At 49.5% G+C, this 18,379-nt stretch overlaps 1 protein-coding gene across 4 annotated transcripts in view; it reads right to left on the reverse strand.

Moving 5' to 3' along the window:
• Window positions 1-16,103, reverse strand: part of LOC114769206 (nucleoprotein TPR-like) — a 23,831-nt gene extending 7,728 nt beyond the window's left edge. For 3 of the 4 annotated variants that reach the window (XM_028962020.1, XM_028962019.1, XM_028962017.1), the window contains exons 1-31: window positions 15,922-16,103; window positions 15,026-15,130; window positions 14,874-14,947; window positions 14,679-14,775; window positions 13,847-13,950; window positions 13,609-13,773; window positions 13,411-13,503; window positions 13,235-13,315; window positions 12,963-13,050; window positions 11,471-11,611; window positions 11,263-11,366; window positions 10,991-11,188; window positions 10,729-10,836; window positions 10,320-10,549; window positions 10,068-10,231; window positions 9,825-9,967; window positions 9,426-9,574; window positions 8,257-8,419; window positions 8,030-8,164; window positions 7,816-7,956; window positions 7,578-7,746; window positions 6,058-6,224; window positions 5,834-5,986; window positions 5,287-5,403; window positions 4,886-5,089; window positions 4,552-4,739; window positions 1,157-1,304; window positions 935-1,072; window positions 708-839; window positions 219-349; window positions 1-147 (exon numbers count right to left, since the gene is read on the reverse strand). The exon at window positions 1-147 is cut by the window's left edge and continues 64 nt beyond it. In XM_028962020.1, the coding sequence (XP_028817853.1) occupies window positions 1-147; window positions 219-349; window positions 708-839; window positions 935-1,072; window positions 1,157-1,304; window positions 4,552-4,739; window positions 4,886-5,089; window positions 5,287-5,403; window positions 5,834-5,986; window positions 6,058-6,224; window positions 7,578-7,746; window positions 7,816-7,956; window positions 8,030-8,164; window positions 8,257-8,419; window positions 9,426-9,574; window positions 9,825-9,967; window positions 10,068-10,231; window positions 10,320-10,549; window positions 10,729-10,836; window positions 10,991-11,188; window positions 11,263-11,366; window positions 11,471-11,611; window positions 12,963-13,050; window positions 13,235-13,315; window positions 13,411-13,503; window positions 13,609-13,773; window positions 13,847-13,950; window positions 14,679-14,775; window positions 14,874-14,947; window positions 15,026-15,130; window positions 15,922-16,072 (4,328 nt within the window). In that variant the 5' untranslated portion in view covers window positions 16,073-16,103. The remainder of the gene's footprint in view (window positions 148-218; window positions 350-707; window positions 840-934; window positions 1,073-1,156; window positions 1,305-4,551; window positions 4,740-4,885; window positions 5,090-5,286; window positions 5,404-5,833; window positions 5,987-6,057; window positions 6,225-7,577; window positions 7,747-7,815; window positions 7,957-8,029; window positions 8,165-8,256; window positions 8,420-9,425; window positions 9,575-9,824; window positions 9,968-10,067; window positions 10,232-10,319; window positions 10,550-10,728; window positions 10,837-10,990; window positions 11,189-11,262; window positions 11,367-11,470; window positions 11,612-12,962; window positions 13,051-13,234; window positions 13,316-13,410; window positions 13,504-13,608; window positions 13,774-13,846; window positions 13,951-14,678; window positions 14,776-14,873; window positions 14,948-15,025; window positions 15,131-15,921) is intronic. The other variant, XM_028962018.1, reaches the window with a different exon arrangement.
• Window positions 16,104-18,379: the final 2,276 nt, after the last annotated feature.

The following is an 18,379-nucleotide window of genomic DNA, read 5'->3' on the forward strand; positions in this document are numbered from 1 at the left end:
TGGGTGATGGTTTTCAGCTTCTCCTGGTTGTCGAGGGCCTTCATTTCCAAGTCCCTCTTCAGCGTGTCCCTCTCCACCGTGACCTTGCTGATGGCGTCCCTCAGAGTCTGGACCTGGGACTGCAGGGATGTCACCGCGCTCCCACTCCTGCAGAGGGCGAGAGAATGGGGTCAACGTTCTGGCGGGCCCGACCCGATCGCGCGTGGGAGGGTTCGGACCTGGAGGCTTCTGCTTTCAGACGGGTGTTCTCCTCACTCAGCTGCTGGATGCGTTTCAGGTGAGTGTCTCTCTCGGCCTGCAGGCGCTTGTTCTCCTCCGGATCGGCGTCCTTCTGCTGGCTCACTAGGTGCTACATGGAAGAAGAGGGACGTGAGAGGGAAAGCCACACAATCCCTCCTCCATTTATACACCAGGCATCAGCAGATTCAGGGCTTTCAAATAAACGTAGGAACATTCCAGAGAATATCAGAGACATGTTTTTTAATATACATTTTTAATATAAGGCTCTGCTAATTCTGAGATTTTTTTTTATTGGGCCTGCAGGATTTTTAAGACCTTTAAACTCTGCATTCGTAATGATAAAGGCCCGAGGTGACCCTGTATATACTTTTAGAAATAATGAATAATGCAATAAAAGAGCTCCATGAAATGAAGTAATTCCAGGAATTGAGGTGAGAGAGAGAGAGAGAGAGAGAGAAAATGCAGACCTGCGTACGGGTCTTCCATCGTTTGATGTCCTCCTCCAGAAGCTTCTTCTCGGCCTGCAGCATCGCGCTCTTCTCGCTCAGCTCCGCGTTCGACTCCTGCAGGGGCAGCAGGTTGGACTCCAGCTTGCGCACCTGACACACACAAGTCATGAACTGTTACGTACAGATGTTTAAATGGTCCACGGATGTCATCTGTGTCACACACACACACACACACACACACACACCTTGGCCTGCGTGTTCTCCAGCTCCTGCTGCAGCCGTTCCTTCTCCTCTCTCAGCAGAGCGTTGTTCTCCACCAGGACGCTCATGGTCTCGGTCTTCTTCATCAGCTCCTCATGCTGAGCCAGCGTCCGTCCGGTCACCTGCGCGTTGCCATGGTGCACGTCCAGCTCGTAAACAGGGACGCGGGTGCAGTGTGTGTGGACGTGTGGGCGCGCGCGCGTTACCTGCGTCCTCTCTCGCTCGCCGTTCAGGCTGCTCTGCAGCTCCTGCGCCTCCCTCTCCAGCTGCTCCGCCCTCAGCCGCTGCCTCAGGCTCTCGCCCTGCGCCACCTCGAAACGCGACTCGGCCAGTTCCTTCTCGCGCCGCACAAACCTGCCGCCAAAACCAGCGCCAGCCTCAACTCTTCAACTTCGTCAAAGTGGAACCGAGGCCATTTTCTTACACAGAGCAGCACGCGGTGACAGTTAAAATTGCTTTAGCGACAGCTAAAGACCAGAGAATTGCAAATATTGCAAGTATACAATGAACCAATATGCAAATATTGCAAACATAACCAAATATTACACTTTTATGTCTTTAACATAAAACATAAAATATGTGTAACAGGTAGGGTGAAGGTGTGCAAATGAGTGAAGTCAAAGTAAAGAGTAAAAAAACAAAAAAAAAAAAAATTGTGCAAGAGTTAAAAAAAAGTTGAGAGTAAAGAGTTTGTGTAAGTATTCTGAGGGGGATTGAGTCCAGAGTGAGTGTATTGGCTTCGGGATTCAAAGGGCTCCTGGTAATATGGAGGGCTGAGTTTTCTAAAGTAACTGAGCTGAGATACGCTGGTAATATGGAGGGCTGAGTTTTCTAAAGTAACTCTGGGCTGAGATACGCTGGTAATATGGAGGGCTGAGTTACGCTGGTAATATGGAGGGCTGAGTTTTCTAAAGTAACTGAGCTGAGAAACGCTAGTAATATGGAGGGCTGAGTTTTCTAAAGTAACTCTGGGCTGAGATACGCTGGTAATATGGAGGGCTGAGTTACGCTGGTAATATGGAGGGCTGAGTTTTCTAAAGTAACTGAGCTGAGAAACGCTGGTAATATGAAAGGCTGAGTTTTCTAAAGTAACTGAGCTGAGAAACGCTAGTAATATGGAAGGCTGAGTTTTCTAAAGTAACTCTGGGCTGAGATACGCTGGTAATATGGAGGGCTGAGTTACGCTGGTAATATGGAGGGCTGAGTTTTCTAAAGTAACTGAGCTGAGAAACGCTAGTAATATGGAGGGCTGAGTTTTCTAAAGTAACTCTGGGCTGAGATACGCTGGTAATATGGAGGGCTGAGTTACGCTGGTAATATGGAGGGCTGAGTTTTCTAAAGTAACTGAGCTGAGAAACGCTGGTAATATGAAAGGCTGAGTTTTCTAAAGTAACTGAGCTGAGAAACGCTAGTAATATGGAAGGCTGAGTTTTCTAAAGTAACTGAGCTGAGAAACGCTAGTAATATGGAAGGCTGAGTTTTCTAAAGTAACTGAGCTGAGATACGCTGGTAATATGGAGGGCTGAGTTTTCTAAAGTAACTCTGAGCTGAGAAACGCTGGTAATATGGAGGGCTGAGTTTTCTAAAGTAACTGAGCTGAGAAACGCTAGTAATATGGAAGGCTGAGTTTTCTAAAGTAACTGAGCTGAGAAACGCTAGTAATATGGAAGGCTGAGTTTTCTAAAGTAACTGAGCTGAGATACGCTGGTAATATGGAGGGCTGAGTTACGCTGGTAATATGGAAGGCTGAGTTTTCTAAAGTAACTCTGAGCTGAGATACGCTGGTAATATGGAGGGCTGAGTTTTCTAAAGTAACTGAGCTGAGATACGCTGGTAATATGGAGGGCTGAGTTACGCTAGTAATATGGAGGGCTGAGTTTTGTAAAGTAACTCTGGGCTGAGATACGCTGGTAATATGGAGGGCTGAGTTTTAAAAAAGTAACTGAGCTGAGAAACGCTAGTAATATGGAGGGCTGAGTTTTGTAAAGTAACTCTGAGCTGAGAAACGCTGGTAATATGGAGGGCTGAGTTTTCTAAAGTAACTGAGCTGAGAAACGCTAGTAATATGGAGGGCTGAGTTTTCTAAAGTAACTGAGCTGAGAAACGCTGGTAATATGGAAGGCTGAGTTTTCTAAAGTAACTGAGCTGAGAAACGCTAGTAATATGGAAGGCTGAGTTTTCTAAAGTAACTGAGCTGAGAAACGCTAGTAATATGGAAGGCTGAGTTTTCTAAAGTAACTGAGCTGAGATACGCTGGTAATATGGAGGGCTGAGTTACGCTGGTAATATGGAAGGCTGAGTTTTCTAAAGTAACTCTGAGCTGAGATACGCTGGTAATATGGAGGGCTGAGTTTTCTAAAGTAACTGAGCTGAGATACGCTGGTAATATGGAGGGCTGAGTTACGCTGGTAATATGGAAGGCTGAGTTTTCTAAAGTAACTCTGAGCTGAGATACGCTGGTAATATGGAGGGCTGAGTTTTCTAAAGTAACTGAGCTGAGATACGCTGGTAATATGGAGGGCTGAGTTACGCTGGTAATATGGAAGGCTGAGTTTTCTAAAGTAACTCTGAGCTGAGATACGCTGGTAATATGGAGGGCTGAGTTTTCTAAAGTAACTGAGCTGAGATACGCTGGTAATATGGAGGGCTGAGTTACGCTGGTAATATGGAAGGCTGAGTTTTCTAAAGTAACTCTGAGCTGAGAAACGCTAGTAATATGGAGGGCTGAGTTTTCTAAAGTAACTCTGGGCTGAGATACGCTGGTAATATGGAGGGCTGAGTTTTCTAAAGTAACTGAGCTGAGATACGCTGGTAATATGGAGGGCTGAGTTACGCTGGTAATATGGAAGGCTGAGTTTTCTAAAGTAACTCTGAGCTGAGAAACGCTGGTAATATGGAGGGCTGAGTTTTCTAAAGTAACTGAGCTGAGAAACGCTAGTAATATGGAGGGCTGAGTTTTGTAAAGTAACTCTGGGCTGAGATACGCTGGTAATATGGAGGGCTGAGTTTTCTAAAGTAACTGAGCTGAGAAACGCTAGTAATATGGAGGGCTGAGTTTTGTAAAGTAACTCTGGGCTGAGATACGCTGGTAATATGGAGGGCTGAGTTACGCTAGTAATATGGAGGGCTGAGTTTTGTAAAGTAACTCTGGGCTGAGATACGCTGGTAATATGGAGGGCTGAGTTTTAAAAAAGTAACTGAGCTGAGAAACGCTAGTAATATGGAGGGCTGAGTTTTGTAAAGTAACTCTGGGCTTAGATACGCTGGTAATATGGAAGGCTGAGTTTTCTAAAGTAACTCTGAGCTGAGAAACGCTGGTAATATGGAGGGCTGAGTTTTCTAAAGTAACTCTGAGCTGAGAAACGCTAGTAATATGGAAGGCTGAGTTTTCTAAAGTAACTGAGCTGAGAAACGCTAGTAATATGGAGGGCTGAGTTTTCTAAAGTAACTCTGAGCTGAGAAATGCTGGTAGTATGGAGGGCGGGCGCTCTGGAGCCACAAGGAACTAGCAGACCCAAGTTCTGCTTATTCTGGTTCCCATCTGTGGCCTTCGCTACTTTCTGAACGTGGCGGTGTGCGTGGGAGAGAGAGAGACGCCTACCGGAGAATCTCCAGCAGTTGGTCCTGTGAGTGGCCTTCCTCGGCGAGGGGCGGCACCAGCGCGCTCTCATTGGTCGCTCGCTGCAGGGAGGCGGCCATGTTGCTGCTGATGCTCTGAATCTGCTCATGCAGGAGGGAGTTCTGCCGCTGGAGTTCAGAGACGCAACTCTCCAACTTGCTCAACTCCTCCTGAAGGACGGGCAGAAGGCGAGTGTCATCACCTACTTACCCATCCTCTTAGTGAGCACAGTGGCAGCGTGGCGGTTCGTTACCCGCTAGGCCACCACTGCCCCACTAGGGGTGCTGTTTGCTAATCCCTGTATGGGTGAAATTACCCTGAGTAATTTCTCCTGCTCCATCCAGCTCTCCCTCTCCTCAGCCAAGATGCTGTTCGCCCTCCTCTCTCTCTCCTCCAGCTCTTGTCTCTCTGCTGCACCCTGCTGGGCCTGAGCTTTAGCCTCCTGCAGAGCGGCCACGTCTTCGGCGTGGAGAAGCATCTCCCGCTCATACTTCTCCTGCGCCTCAGCAAACAGAGCTGCCTGAAAAACCACACGCACACACGGTCCCTTAGCATGTTGAAAATAAATCCACAGAGCAGAGTAATACTTCACGGGATAAGTGATAACCAGAGGATTCTAGCATGAAGCAATCGTGGAATGCTTTTGCAATGCTTACAATAATTTTTTCAGTACCACCACATCACAAAAAAAAAACAAAAACACAGCAACAGACCCACCTGTTCCTGACAGTCGAGCAGCGCCCTCTGCTGTTGCTCCTCTGCTACCGCGGCCTGCTGCAGCACCTCCAGGTTTTCGGCCTGAAGGTTGTGGTGGGTCCTCCTCAACTGATCAACCTTCACACACACCACAATTAATGAGCAAAAATATATAAATCAAATAAAAATAAATATTGTCATTATAGGTAGAAATTAGTCAACGCAGCAAAGTTTTAAATTATTTCATGACTCCAGATAAAAAGCATTTTAACTACATTATATATTATACATTTACATTTACATTTACAGCATTTATCAGACGCCCTTATCCAGAGCGACTTACAATCAGTAGTTACAGGGACAGTCTCCCTGGAGCAATTTAGGGTTAAGTGTCTTGCTCAGGGACACAATGGTAGTAAGTGGGATTCGAACCCGGGTCTTCTGGTTCATAGGTGACTATTATAATAGTCACAAAAAAAAAAAAACACACACAGCACCCCGTATTGCTATTTGGCATGAAAGACACACACACACACACACATATATATATATATATATAAAAGGTCACCTGTTCCTCCATTGTAGCCAGATTCCGGTCTCTCTCCTCAGCCAAGTCCAGAATTGCTTGCTCCAATACTACCACCTTCTGCACTATCTGCTCATGCGCCGTTCCAGTCTCAATCAGACGAGCTTCAACGGTCGAGTGGAATGTCTCGGTCACCTGAGGACAGGAGGATGTGAAGCAGCAGCTGTCTGGGGATCTACGGAACCGTGAAACGACAGAACACGCACCTGTTTCTCCGTCTCCACACTCTCCTCAAGCCTGGCGCTCATCGCTTTGTATTGCTCCATGCTGGCGGTGGTGGAGTGCAGTCTCTCCCTCAGCTCCTGCAGTTTGGCCTCGGAGTCTCTCAGCTGGGCCTGCAGGGCCTCCACCTCGGCCTCGGAGCCGCAGACAGCTGGACGACAAGGAAAAAAGCGAAATCTGTTCCAGGGCTGGAGAACGCGTCAAAGTACAGATCTACATCAACAGGGACGTGCTCAAAGTAGCGATGGGCCTGAACCGATACCAGGACCGATCCATTTTTCAGTCTGGAACACGAGAAATATCACCTTAAAGTGACACAGCAAGCAGTGTGCACTTGTGATACACAGCAGCACAGCACACAGAGAAATTTGTCCTCTGCATTTAACCATCATCCTGAGAGCCCGGGGAGCAGTGTGTGGCCATTTGCTAAATGGCACATTGGCGGATAGGGATTCAAACCGGCAACCTTCTGATTACGGGGCCGCTTCCTTAACCGCTAGGGCACCACTGCCACCACTGCCCCAAAAACAATGCTCGATGAGCACTGTGCTTAACCTCTGAGTACTGTCACATGACTGATCCAAACAAAACATTGAAAAATGACAGGCTGGTAGTAGCCTAGTGGGTAACACACTCGCCTATGAACCAGAAGACCCAGGTTCAAACCCCACTTACTACCATCATGTGCCTGAGCAGGACACTTAACCCTGAGTGTCTCCAGGGGGGACTGTCCCTGTAACTACTGGGTGGTAGTAGCCTAGCGGGTAACACACTCGCCGATGAACCAGAAGACCCGGGTTCAAACCCCACTTACTACCATCGTGTCCCTGAGCAAGACACTTAACCCTGAGTGTCTCCAGGGGGGGGACTGTCCCTGTAACTACTGATTGTAAGTCGCTCTGGTAAATATCGTAAATGAAAATAGTGGAAAAAAATATTGTTTGGCCTACCCCTTAGTTAGTGGAACTGTTCATTTTATTTATATTTGTTTTTCCGCAACATTTGCCTGCTGGTTGCATGAAAGCATTAGAATTAATATATTTACATACGCAGCTAAGGAAGCGGACTCTAGGGCTGCAGGTTCGAATCCCAAACCGGACTGATCCCCTTGATCCCGTCCCCCCAACTGCTCACCAAAGGGTGATGGTTATAAATGCCGAGGACTCATTTCACCATCACCGTGTACTTGCTGTGCGCCAGTCATAGAGAACTCACAACAATTATACAATCTCAATCGCAATGAAATCCAGCTCAATCTTGGTGATCATGTTTGCGCATTTTTCACGATCATGATAAATGTCAGAAATAAGCATATTTGTGTATTTAAAGGAGCGAATGGCTGAAAACGGAGGCGAGAAGGGCAGCGAGTCATGGTTTTATATGGTAATAAACTGTTTACCATCTCTGGCAATATCAGAAAATTCGATAGCAGAAAGTACATTGCGATTGATTTTTCTTGCCAAATTCCCAGCCCTATATGGAATATCAAGGTACGAACGCTCACCTCCAGAGGACGAGCCCAGCCCCCCAGGACCAGAGAGCAGCCCCTCCCCGGTGCTGAGCTGCAGCCTCAGGGCGGTCAGCTCCAACTGGGCGGTGCTCAGCAGGTCCTTGGCCCTCTGGTGCTGCACCGTCTGGGTGTCCAGCTGCCGCTTCAGCTCCACCAGCTGCAACTACGGAGGAAAGCGGGATTAAGGCCTGGCGAGGTTGGAGACCGAAGGGAGACTAAATGAGAGGCTCACGTCGTGGTTCCTGCTGTTCAGGTGTTTTTGCTCCACCTCCTCCTCCACCCTCTTCTGAAGCTGCTGGATGTCCCGCTCCTGTCGCTCTATCTGAGTGGTGAGACGCTCGCGCACCTCCCTCTCGGAGCGCTCCAGAGTCTCCTACGGAGAGGCCGGAAGAGTCAGCCAGTGCAAGAACCAGGTGGTCATGGTGATGGCACCGCGCGTGAGGTACCTGGATGCTCTTGATATTGGAGAGCAGGAGGCCCTGTCCGGTGCTCTGGGTGAGGATGGTCTCCTTCTCCTGAAGCAGTCGAGTCTCTGCCAGTTTTAGCATATCTCTGTCCTTACTAAGAGCCTCCACTTGAGCCTAAAACACAGACATATATTATATTAGACCCTTCTATTAAAGAACAAAACGTTCCTCAACACATGAAAACACTTAATGGATAGAAGCCACACCTCAGCCAGGACAAGCTTCTCACTGGCAGCGCGCAGGTCCTGAGTGAGGGTGTGTGTGGTCTGCTGGTTCTTCTGCAGGTCAGCACTCATCCTCTGTCCAGTCTCTCTGAGGGAAGCGATCTCGCGGCGGTAGCCCTCAACGTTGTCCTGGAGCATCTCATAACTAACGTACATACACACAAAACACTGATTGATGCAACGCAGCAGCAGATGCTGAACGTAGATGTACAGGGTTTCTGCAGGTTCAAGGAAACGTGTCCTCTGCATTTAACCATCACCCTTGGTGAGCAGTGGGCACCATGACAGGCGCCCGGGGAGCAGTGTGTGGGGACGGTGCTTTGCTGAGTGGCAAACTACTCAAAACTACTTTCTTCAAATTGAAGACCCTGCTTCAGCAGGGGTCCACACACTGCTCCCTGGGCACCTGTCATGGTGCCCACTGCTCACTCAGGGTGATGGGTTAAAATGCAGAGGACAAAATTTCACTGTGTGCACCGTGTGCTGTGCTGCGGTGTATCACATGTGGCAATCACTTCACTTTATTATTATAAAATGTATTTTATCTAAATTGATATAATCATTTTCTTCCCAAACATGTTTTTTAGCCTTGAAAACCATAACAGACTCATTACCTATACTGCTGTAAGCCACTAGGGGGACACCGCGATATTTTGTGAGTGATTACAAGAGGTGGTTTTTGATATGTGCGACATGCGCCCGATGTCCATGGTGGCATCTTTTTTTTTTTTTTACGTGTGGTATTTAATTGCACTCCATCTGCGAGGTGTGCCCGCTTCTTGCAGCGGAGTAAGGAGAGAGGGCGACGGCATAAAACTGGCCAGGGCCGCCCCCACCGCTGGCCGTTTAACATTTTTAACATAATTCGACTGCACACGTTGCATTATTCGGAACACCCTGCAGACCGAATGCTGACGCTGGTGCCTGTGTGGACTGATGCCACGAACACCAGAAAAACGGCTGGTCCAGACGTCCGCGTCAACGTCTGAAGGTCTGAACACTCATCTCAACAAAAAAATAATTATGTAGCATTTTGTTCGCCTGTGATGTGTGTCTTTCAAATTGTGGGGACTATGACACTACGTGCCACCATCCCAGCGCCAACCCGAACGTGCATTGTTGTAGACATTGTGGTCACCCTAAGCCCTGACCGTTTGGAGGTGAACTCCAGCTGGGTGCTGATTTTGGCATTCTGGGAGCGAAGGTCTGACAGCTGCTCCTGCAGCTTGTCTGTCTGCACCGTCTGAGCGCGCTCAGTCTCCAACTTCTCCTTCTTAAAGGCAGCAAACACCTCCTGCAGCTGAAGACGCACAAAAACATTCCCAGCATTTACCAGACGCCCTTATCCAGAGCGACTTACAGTCAGTAGTTACAGGGACAGTCCCCCCCTGGAGACACTCAGGGTTAAGTGTCCTGCTCAGGGACACGATGGTAGTAAGTGGGGTTTGAACCTGGGACTAATGGTTCACAGGCGAGTGTGTTACCCGCTAGGCTACCACCAGCCAAAAACATGTCACATTTACCATTTCAAACTCTAATTACAAACCTACCTGTTTGAGAGCAGCTTTGGCCTCCACGGCCTCACTGGACTCCGCCAGGGTGATCAGGCCGGTGGGCGTGGCTGCGGTGGGTGTGGCTGCAGGGGAGCGGCGTGGGGTCGACGTCAAAGTGAACTCTTCTGCAGCTGCAACTACTTCACAGGTTGAAGGTCAACCATCAGCATTTTAGTTAGCCTGTGTGTGTGTATGTGTGTGTGTGTGTGTGTGTAGCGAAGCATAAAACACGTTTCTCACCAGGCTGCGACATGTGGACACCAGTGGCCTGAGCCAGCAGCAGGCGGTACGCGTCCCTCTGCCGAATGACCGACTCTGTCAGCTGGAGCTGAGTGGCCCGGTGCTCCTTCATCTGAGCCAGGTCAGCCTGGACCTTCTGCAGGTTGTCCTCCAATTCACTCATCCTGAGAAACGGTCAAGTCAGTGGACACGAGGACAACGAGAGGACATGGCGGCGCAGATATGCACACACACACACACACACACACACACCTGGATGACTTGGACTCCATTTCAGCTTGCTCCTGCGCATCGCCCAGCTCCCTGAGGGCCACCAGGAGCCTCTGGTTCTGCTGCTGCAACTCTTCCACGCTCCGGAAGGTCAGCAGGTGCTGCGAGATGACCTCTGACGTGCTGCTGACGTCGGCAGAACTGAGCAACACGTCTTCACGGAGCACATGGTTACCGCGAGCTTCTTCCAGCTCAACCAGTAGAACACTGACCTGAAGCAGAAGATATCATACCTAACTTTCCACAGTGAATTTGCGGTTTTAATTATCCGAGAGGTAAGAGTGCCTCAAGGACCAATATTTAGCCCACTCCTGATTATAAATCTTGATCAATCGCTCAGATATGACCGCATGGCACCATTCTAAACATCTTGATGTACTTCCAAGCCCACCTGCTGGGAAAGATCAGACAGCTGCTGTTCACACCGCTGGTTCTCACGCTCCAGGACCGACGCCCGCTTATTGGCATCGTCCGCCTCCCTCTGGAGACTCTGCACCTCCTGGGGAAATTAAGAGAAAAAGATGAGGCACCATGAAGACGCACAAGTCCCGGCGCTGTTTAATCTCAGCTCTGACTGGAAAATGATGGTGACTGAAGGCTCCACGACAGAAAGTAAATGAATAAATAGTGATTTCGTTTAAAAGGTTTCACACCTTAACCGCCTGCTCCAGCTTTCCAGACAAGCTGGCCACAGACTTCTGCATGCGCTCGTGTTCGTCTCTCTGCCTCTTCAGGACGGGCGCTTTGGCTTCCACCTCCTGCACGATGTCGTCCAGGTACTTGTTGACGCGCTTGGTCTCCAGCCGCTCCAGCTGCAGCTGCTCCTGCGATTCGACGTACGCCCTGTACAGCTGCGGCACAATAACCGCTCAGAGTCGGCTAAACGGCGTCTGGTAAACGTTGGGCACGTGCGGGACTTCAGTACCTCAGTGAGCTTCATGCCCGGCCTGATTTTGGTGATGGCCGCCGCAGTTGGAGACATGGTGGTCAAGCGCTCTTCGGTCAAGACGGAGGACTCGCCCACACCACCTGTTAAAAACCCACACACACACAACTCACAACTTCGTCCAGAGTCAAAAGATTCAGGCGTGAAGCAAACGAGCAGAAGCGTTGAATGCATGTCCAGGCAGCACCTCGGTGTTTGGTGTTGGACAGCAGATCGTTGGCCGTCTCCAACTCCTTCTCCAGGCCCGCAATCCTCTCCTTCAGCTCCGCCTCCACCCCGTCCCTCACAACGCCTATCTCCAGCAAGCGAGCCTCCAGGGACTTATTTACTGCAGGAACGGAAAGATCAGACATCAAGTAGCAGCAAACAAAGTGCCGGGACGGAAGGTTCTGAACTCTGTAGAAGTCATGGAGACCAAGATGAAGCCATTTTGAAGAATCCGATTCAAGAAACATTTAGTACAGGTTGAATCAGGAGAAATTGAATCTGTTTTTACCTTCATGGCTGTTTTGTTCACTACAGTAATAATCAAAAACCGCTCGATAAGATTATCATCAAAATGACTGAATAATGAAGTATTCAGCATGAACATTACTGTAGGAAACAGTCCTTGATGTCTAATAATGCTGCCATTTCACACTCTACTAGGGTGACAGTGCCCTAGTGCGTAACATCGTGTCCCTGAGTGTCTTCAGGGACAGACATGTCCATGGACGTACGCTCCCAAGCGTCGCGTGGCTGTGTTTTAGTGTCCCGTCTCTTTTAGGTTGACTTCGTGGGACGAGATGAAGCCTACCAGCTCCACCTATATAAAGTGACTTCAGACGGCGTTCCGGAGGTCCCCAGGGTCCATGAAGATCTGCAGGGAGCTCCGTTGGGGATCTCATTCATGTGTGTTGTTGCTTTGGGTGACAGCCCCTTTGTTGTGAGTCTGTGTTAGCCTGTTAGCCTTGTGTTTATGTGCCCTTTTCATTAACTTTTTGCATGTTTGAGTTATCCCCTCAGGACCACTCCTTGATGTTTTACTGTACAGCTTAGCACTGTCACTACTGAAGCCACTCTGGATAAGTATGGTAAATTCCATAAATTTGATCACAGGAAAAGCTTTGAAAAAGACGCAAATCTTCACATTTTAGCTTATTACATAACCTCACGTGTGTTTCATCGTCCCGTGACGACAATTTGACTTCAATTTGCTCTACATTATAAAAACTGCAAGAGAGAAAGGTGCATCCAGACTTCTGAATGGTGGTGTATTAAAGGTCGTCTGACCAAAATTTCACTGTGACATTACTTAATGGTCTACGGTCCTGCAGTGGCTAAAAATGGCGATAGGTGTAGAGTGCGCTTTCACCGCTCAGATCTGGAATTTGTCCCCTACGACATCACGAGGGGATTTATTTTTCCTGGAAAAATGCAGACACAACACAATTGTTGTTGGTGGATGGTGTCGATGATTATATTTCCGCGAATGTCCCATCAACCTCTATAGGCCGCTCTCCTCCTCATTAGCATACAGTCCTGGGAAATCTCATTGTGGGACTAATTCTGCACCACGGCTGAATTTCGTAAATGCACTTCGGATGCAGAATAAGGGGTGCCGATATAAAAGCAAAAAATAAAAATGTACAATTGTCAGGTGACCTTTAAGGAGAGGTCAACCGGCGCCGTTCTCTCACCTTCCGCCGCCTCCTTCAGCAGTTTCTGGAGTTCGTCCACGGCGCGGGTCAGTTCCTCACTCTTGGCCTCAGCGTCTGCTGCTGCTCCCTGCACACACACAGATCAAAGCGTCTCACACTTCTCGCTTCTGCCATTTTCACTTGCCCTTTATGGGTAGATTTCTTTTATTTATTAGCATTAAGTGCATGCGGCATTTGTCTCAGTACATGGTTCCCTTCTCCTAACAAGCATCCTCATCATATACGGTCCTGAACTAAAAAAGTCGACGCACCTTGTACAAGTTGGAGAGTTTGATGTTTGCGTTGAGCTCATTCCGGAACTTCTCCTCAGAACTGGCCTGCTGTTCCTTGAACTGGCGAACAAGACCACAGCAGGACAGAAATTCCAATGGTGACACTCAACAGAAGGCGGCGAAGGAATTAACAGAAACTAGAACATGATGCGTGCCTCCTTCAGCGAGTTGATCAGCTCCTCGGCCTTCTTCTGGAGGGTTCCGTTGGACGTCTTCAAGCCAGTAACCTGCTCCTGGAGCTTAGAATTCTGGGTAAAAAATGTGGACTTTTTAACTAATGTCTGTTCTGGCACAAGCCATTAATATGGAATAGCTCCATTATATATATATATATATATACATGGTGGCCTCACCTCGTCCTGTTTGCCCTCCAGGTGGCACTTCAGCTCCAGAACCTCGCCGGCCTTCTGCCGCGCGACAGAAAGAAGCTCCTCCCCCTTCGCCTTCAGCTCATTGGTCAGCCACGTCACCTGACCCCGCAGCAGCTGCTGCTCCTGTTCGGCGCGCTTCTCGCGGTACTCGGGTGAAGAATGAAAAATAAAATAAAAACCACGCCTGGATGGCGCCCTGACGCGCGGGCGGAGTTTTTACCTTGGTGGAGACCTCACACGCCTCCAGCTCATCCAGCTTCAGCTGCAGCTGCAACTTCTCCGCGTTCGCTTCCGCCAGGCGGCCGTTCAGACGGGTCAGGTCCTCTGAGAGCGCAAAGCGCACGCACGCACAGACACACAAAAACACAGACACGCACAGACACACAAAAACACAGACACGCACAGACACACAAAACACAGACACACACAGACACACGCACAGACACAAAGACACACGCACAGACACAAAGACACACGCACAGACACAAAGACACACGCACACACACACACACAAAGACACACACACACAAAGACACACAGACACACACACACAAAGACACACAGACACACACACACAAAGACACACAGACACACACACACAAAGACACACAGACACACACACACAAAGACACACAGACACACAAAGACACACACACACAAAGACACACAGACACACACACACAAAGACACACAGACACACACACACAAAGACACACAGACACACACACACAAAGACACACAGACACACACACACAAAGACACACAGACACACACAAAGACACACACACACACAAAGACACACAGACACACACACACAAAAACACAAAAAGACACACACACACAAACAAAAACACAAAAAGACACAAACACACAAACAAAAACACAAAAAGACACGCACACACAGGCGCAAACACACAGACACCACACACACACCAAACACACACAAACACACAAAAACAAACAAACACAAACACAACGAAACTTCGGTCAAAACCGCCAGAGCACAAGCTGCTGAGAAGAATGTTAGTGATTGTGTGTGTGTGTGTTTCTACCGTTCTGGTGCTCCACCTCCTGCGACCTCCTCTCCAGAGTTCTCACCAGCTCTCGTTTCTCCGCCTCCCGCGCGTCCTTCTCCTTCAGCAGCTGGTCCTGGTTAAAACGTTCCCAGACACGAAACCCGTCTCCATCCCAGACCAAAATTAACCTGTCACGCACGTGGATTTGGAACGAGGCCGTCTGGTTCTTACCTGCCGGGACTCCAGCGCCGAGCGAGAGTCTTCCAGCTCTTTATTCTTCTCTCGTGCGCCTCGGAGCTCCTCCTCTGCAACGGGGACGAAGAGCAGCGTTCACGAAAGGCGGAGGAGCGGAAAAGTTCCGCGAGGAGGCGGGCCGCACTCACCGAGCCTGGACAACTCGTCTCGGAGCTTCTGCTGCTCCTGTGTCTGCCTGACCAGCTGGTCCTGACTGCAGGAGAAGCGCCGCTCGATCTCGAAGTACTGTTGCTCTGGAAGGAACACCAATAAAACGAACCGATTGAACGAATTCGAGAACCGAGCCAACATCTCTTACTGCGGGGAGGAGGCACGCTACTCTGATCAGAGTAATTAGATAAGCAATTAAAAAAATTACTTTAAAAAGGAGACAGTTCTGGAATATGGAAGCATAATGTAGACCTGTACTACATGTTATACGCTTACAGAACTTTATATGTTTATTTGGAATTCCAGAACAGGAACCCGGCCTTTGGGCAGTGGTGGTCTCGTAATCGGAAGGTTGTTGGATCGAACCCCGAAACACCAAGGTGCCACTGAGGTCCTTGATGAAGGTACCATCCCCACACGCTGCTCTCCGGGCACCTGTCATGGTGCCCACTGTCACCAAGGGCGACGGTTAAATGCAGAGGACACATGCTGTGGTGTGGCTACAAACCAGAAGACCAGATCGTGTCCCTGGGCAGGACACTTAACCCTGAGTGTCTCCAGGGGGGGGACTGTCCCTGTAACGTCGCTCTGGATAAGGGCGTCTGGTAAATGCTGCGCTGCAGTGTCTCACAGCGATAATCACGTCACTTTCCCTCCACTCGTGTTATCCACGCTGCACCGAACTCTTCGCTTTATTCAGAACAGAAATCGGAAAACTTTTATCATCGGAACGCTTTACGAGCGCATTTTATCTTTCCTGATCGAGGAAAAAACAAAAAAAACACCGGGCGGCGGGATGTGAACAACGTCGTGAACTTTTAACACAGCAAAACGCCGGAGGAGGCGGACAGGCCGCGCCGCGGCTCCGACTCACCGCCGTCCACCCGCAGCTGCTCCTGCTGGCCGCGCAGGGAGTCGAGCTCGGCCTGCTGGTCCGACAGACATCTCTCCAGCTTGGTCTGGACCGCCTTCGGGAGTTTGGAGACCTCGGACCGCTCCAGAACCTGCAGCAGCGCCGCCGCCATTTCTCCCGCAGAACCTCCGGCGCGGCCGCTTCCTCGGGTCCGAGTTTTAAACGCGGCGGCTGGAGGCGCTGCTGCCCCCTGCCGGCGCGGAGGGTTACAGCAGAGGAACCGACGCAGAATTTTACTCCCTGCAGCTCCAACGTCTACAAACTGGGTCCAGGGTCCAATCCCAGCACACGGCGCACACAGTGAAATGTGTCCTCTGTATTTAACCATCACCAGTGGTAGTAGCCTAGTGGGGAACACACTCGCCTATGAATCAGAAGACCCAGGTTCAAATCCCACTTAATACCATTGTGTCCCTGAGCAGGACACTTAACCCTGAGTGTGTCCAGGGGGGGACTGTCCCTGTAACTACTGACTGTAAGTCGCTCTGGATAAGGGTGTCTGATAAATGCCGTAAATGTACTGTAAATCACCCTTGGTGAGCAGTGGGCACCATGACAGGCGCCCGGGGAGCAGTTTGTGGGGACGGGACCTTTATCAAGGGGACCTCAGTGGCACCATGGCGGCTCAGGAATGGAACTGGCAACCTTCTGATTAGGGGGCCACTTAATTAACTGCTAGACCACCACTGGTTAAGCTTCAAGAAGTAAAAATACTTCTTGACTTCATTATGGCTGATATTTTATTAGAATGTCTGATGATGTCTACTTAAATGACCATAAGCACAAAACATCTGAGGGTCCAAGGTAGAACCAAGGGTCAAGGTTCCTTTTAAAATCAATTCACGAGCAGCATCTGCACGGCCGCAGGACACGGTGCACACACTCAAATGTGTCCTCTGCATTTAACCCATGGGATTCTCACTATCTGAAGGCACAATCTATTCTACCTATCACGGAGCAGCCAGTAAAGAGCCTCGGGAAGCTCTTCTGCTTCCATCCAGGGTGGATGGATGGTATGGGACAATGAGCATGGATCTAATGATCCATCAACGATCAGCAAGGGGGTCATAGCTATCATTGGCGAAATGACGGCCATCATGTTCGACAGAGTCGGAAATAGTACAGTGAGTACAGTATATACAGTATTGTAAAAAGTCAGCAGGAACGTGCCAACGCGAACCGAGTCAGAACGAACGATGCGACTGGCCTCCACAAGCGACAGCAACATATACATGAAGGTAGGCAAGTATTGAACAACGTAAATGGAGCAAAGTGGAACACGACCATGAAGCAGCTGCACAGGGGCCCGATTTCGACATTCGTCCTTTACATTTCCAGTAGAGAATGGGTGCAGAACTGCGCCACTGGACCAGTAGATTTAACGTCGGTGGAACCGGAGTGCTGGGCTCGGGCTGTTCTGTATGCGTGTAGGGCAGTGGTGGCCTAGCGGTGGCAGTGGTGGAAGCGGCCTCGTAATCAGAAGGTTGCCGGTTCGAATCCCGATCCGCCAAGGTGCCACTGAGGTGCCACTGAGCAAAGCACCGTCCCCACACACTGCTCCCCGGGTGCCTGTCATGGTGCCCACTGCTCACTCAGGGTGATGGGTTAAATGTGGAGGACAAATTTCACTGTGTGCTGTGCTGCTGTGTATCACATGCGACAATCACTTCACTTTATTTGTCAGTTGTGTGTTTTGGGCCCTGCCATCCATTACAGATTCAGTATAATGTAATATAACTGGCCAGTGGGGGAAATATCACAGTTTGTGCCGCCATCGTTTCAAACTGGGTCCCTATAATGCGCAACACATGACCACATTTCAAGAGCGCTCCGCTGAAGGAGAGAGGAAATGTTTAAAATATAATCGCCAGACGCACCCCTCTCGTGACCAACAAAACGCATCACCTGACGACATTTAACGTTTAATAAAACAAATTTACATGCAAAAGACTTTAACTAGTTACCGGAACAAGCAGCCAGTCATACGGAAAGGACAGGGAGGTTCGTCTTTGGTGACCGAGACAGAGATTGACCCCATCCGGGCCGAGAGTTCCAGCGTACAGGATGATTACATGCTGTTCCTCTGGGAAACTAGAGCATTTCACTTTATCCAGAGCGCCTTACAGTAGTCAGTAGTTACAGGGACAGTCCGCCTGGAGACACTCAGGGTCCAGTGTCCTCCTCAGGGACACCATGGTAGTAAGTGGGGTTCGAACCTGGAACTTTGTGGTCGTCTGGTCTTTACCAGGCCGGGAAAACGACCTTTATTTCACCCGAAATGCCACGTCGCGCCGCTGCCATCGTCAGACCAGACGATGGCGGCGGACGTTTTCTCAGCTGGCCCTGCTGACCTTTGCTCGTGCCGTTTACGCGCATTTTCCATCTTTTGCACGGTGGTTCCCACTCAGATGGGGAGGTC

Source organism: Denticeps clupeoides, chromosome 19 (genome assembly GCF_900700375.1).
Source record: "Denticeps clupeoides chromosome 19, fDenClu1.1, whole genome shotgun sequence".
In the NCBI taxonomy this organism is placed as follows: domain Eukaryota; kingdom Metazoa; phylum Chordata; class Actinopteri; order Clupeiformes; family Denticipitidae; genus Denticeps; species Denticeps clupeoides.